At 64.5% G+C, this 983-nt stretch overlaps 1 protein-coding gene across 1 annotated transcript in view; it reads left to right on the top strand.

Annotated features, from left to right (window-relative positions):
- Positions 1-983, top strand: part of CAMK2B (calcium/calmodulin dependent protein kinase II beta) — a gene marked incomplete at its 3' end in the record, with an annotated part of 15,304 nt that overhangs the window by 2,422 nt on the left and 11,899 nt on the right. Inside the window, exons 2-3 of the mRNA XM_026042369.1 lie at positions 373-427; positions 506-571. Coding sequence (XP_025898154.1) covers positions 373-427; positions 506-571 — 121 coding nt within the window. The remainder of the gene's footprint in view (positions 1-372; positions 428-505; positions 572-983) is intronic.

Raw genomic sequence — 983 nt, 5'->3', positions numbered from 1 at the left:
CTGTGTGCTTGCATTGCACAAGTGTGCAATAACTGAGCACACGTGTGCAGTCTGCATGCATGCTGTGTGCTTGCATTGCACAAGTGTGCAATAGCTGCGCACACATGTGCAATCTGCATGCATGCTGTGTGCTTGCTTTGCACAAGTGTGCAATAACTGCGCACACGTGTGCAGTCTGCATGCAGGCTGTGTGCTTGCTTTGCACAAGTGTGCAATAGCTGCACACACGTGTGCAGTCTGCATGCATGCCGCATGCTTACATTGCACAAATACATTATATCCGTGCAGTTTGCATGCAGCATGCGTGTTTGCACGTGTGTGCGCCCCCTCGGCACGCTCTGGGGGGGTCTCAGGCGTCCCCTGTCCCCGCAGTGCGGCTCCACGACAGCATCTCCGAGGAGGGTTTCCACTACCTCGTCTTTGACCTGTGAGTAGTGGGGTGCGGGGAGGGGCCCCCCGGACGCCTGGGTCCCTGGTGACCCCCCTGTCCCCGGTGGCCCTGCAGGGTGACCGGCGGGGAGCTCTTTGAGGACATCGTGGCCCGCGAGTACTACAGCGAAGCGGACGCCAGGTAGGGGCCGAGCCCCCCCGGTGCCCCCCCAGCACCCCCCCTGTGACCCCCCGCACCCCGGGGCAGCTCCGGCAGGGCCGGGGGGGTGTTGCAGGCGTCCGTGTCCGTCCATCCGTCCGTCCCCATTGTCCCCCCTTCCAGCTCCGTCCTGCTGCTTTTGGTGTCTTGGTGGGGACCCCCCCCCTTCCCAGCAAAAGAACATGACCTAAAGGCACCCCGAACGTGGGGGAAACACCCCCGCGCCCCCCGGGCCCCCCCGCAAGCTGCGGCCCCCCCTGCTGAGGCCTGACGCTGTCGTGCCGCCCATGGGTGCCCGCGCCCTGTGTGCCCGCCGTGTCCCCCGCCCCGCCGTGGTCTCTGAGCTTTCACGACATTTGTTTCTCCCCTCTCTCGTTCCCCCCCATCTCCCCCC

Source organism: Nothoprocta perdicaria, unplaced genomic scaffold, assembly GCF_003342845.1.
Source record: "Nothoprocta perdicaria isolate Ctin4 unplaced genomic scaffold, notPer1 scaffold_103, whole genome shotgun sequence".
Taxonomy (NCBI): Eukaryota; Metazoa; Chordata; class Aves; order Tinamiformes; family Tinamidae; genus Nothoprocta; species Nothoprocta perdicaria.
This window is presented reverse-complemented; position numbering and strand designations above follow the sequence as displayed.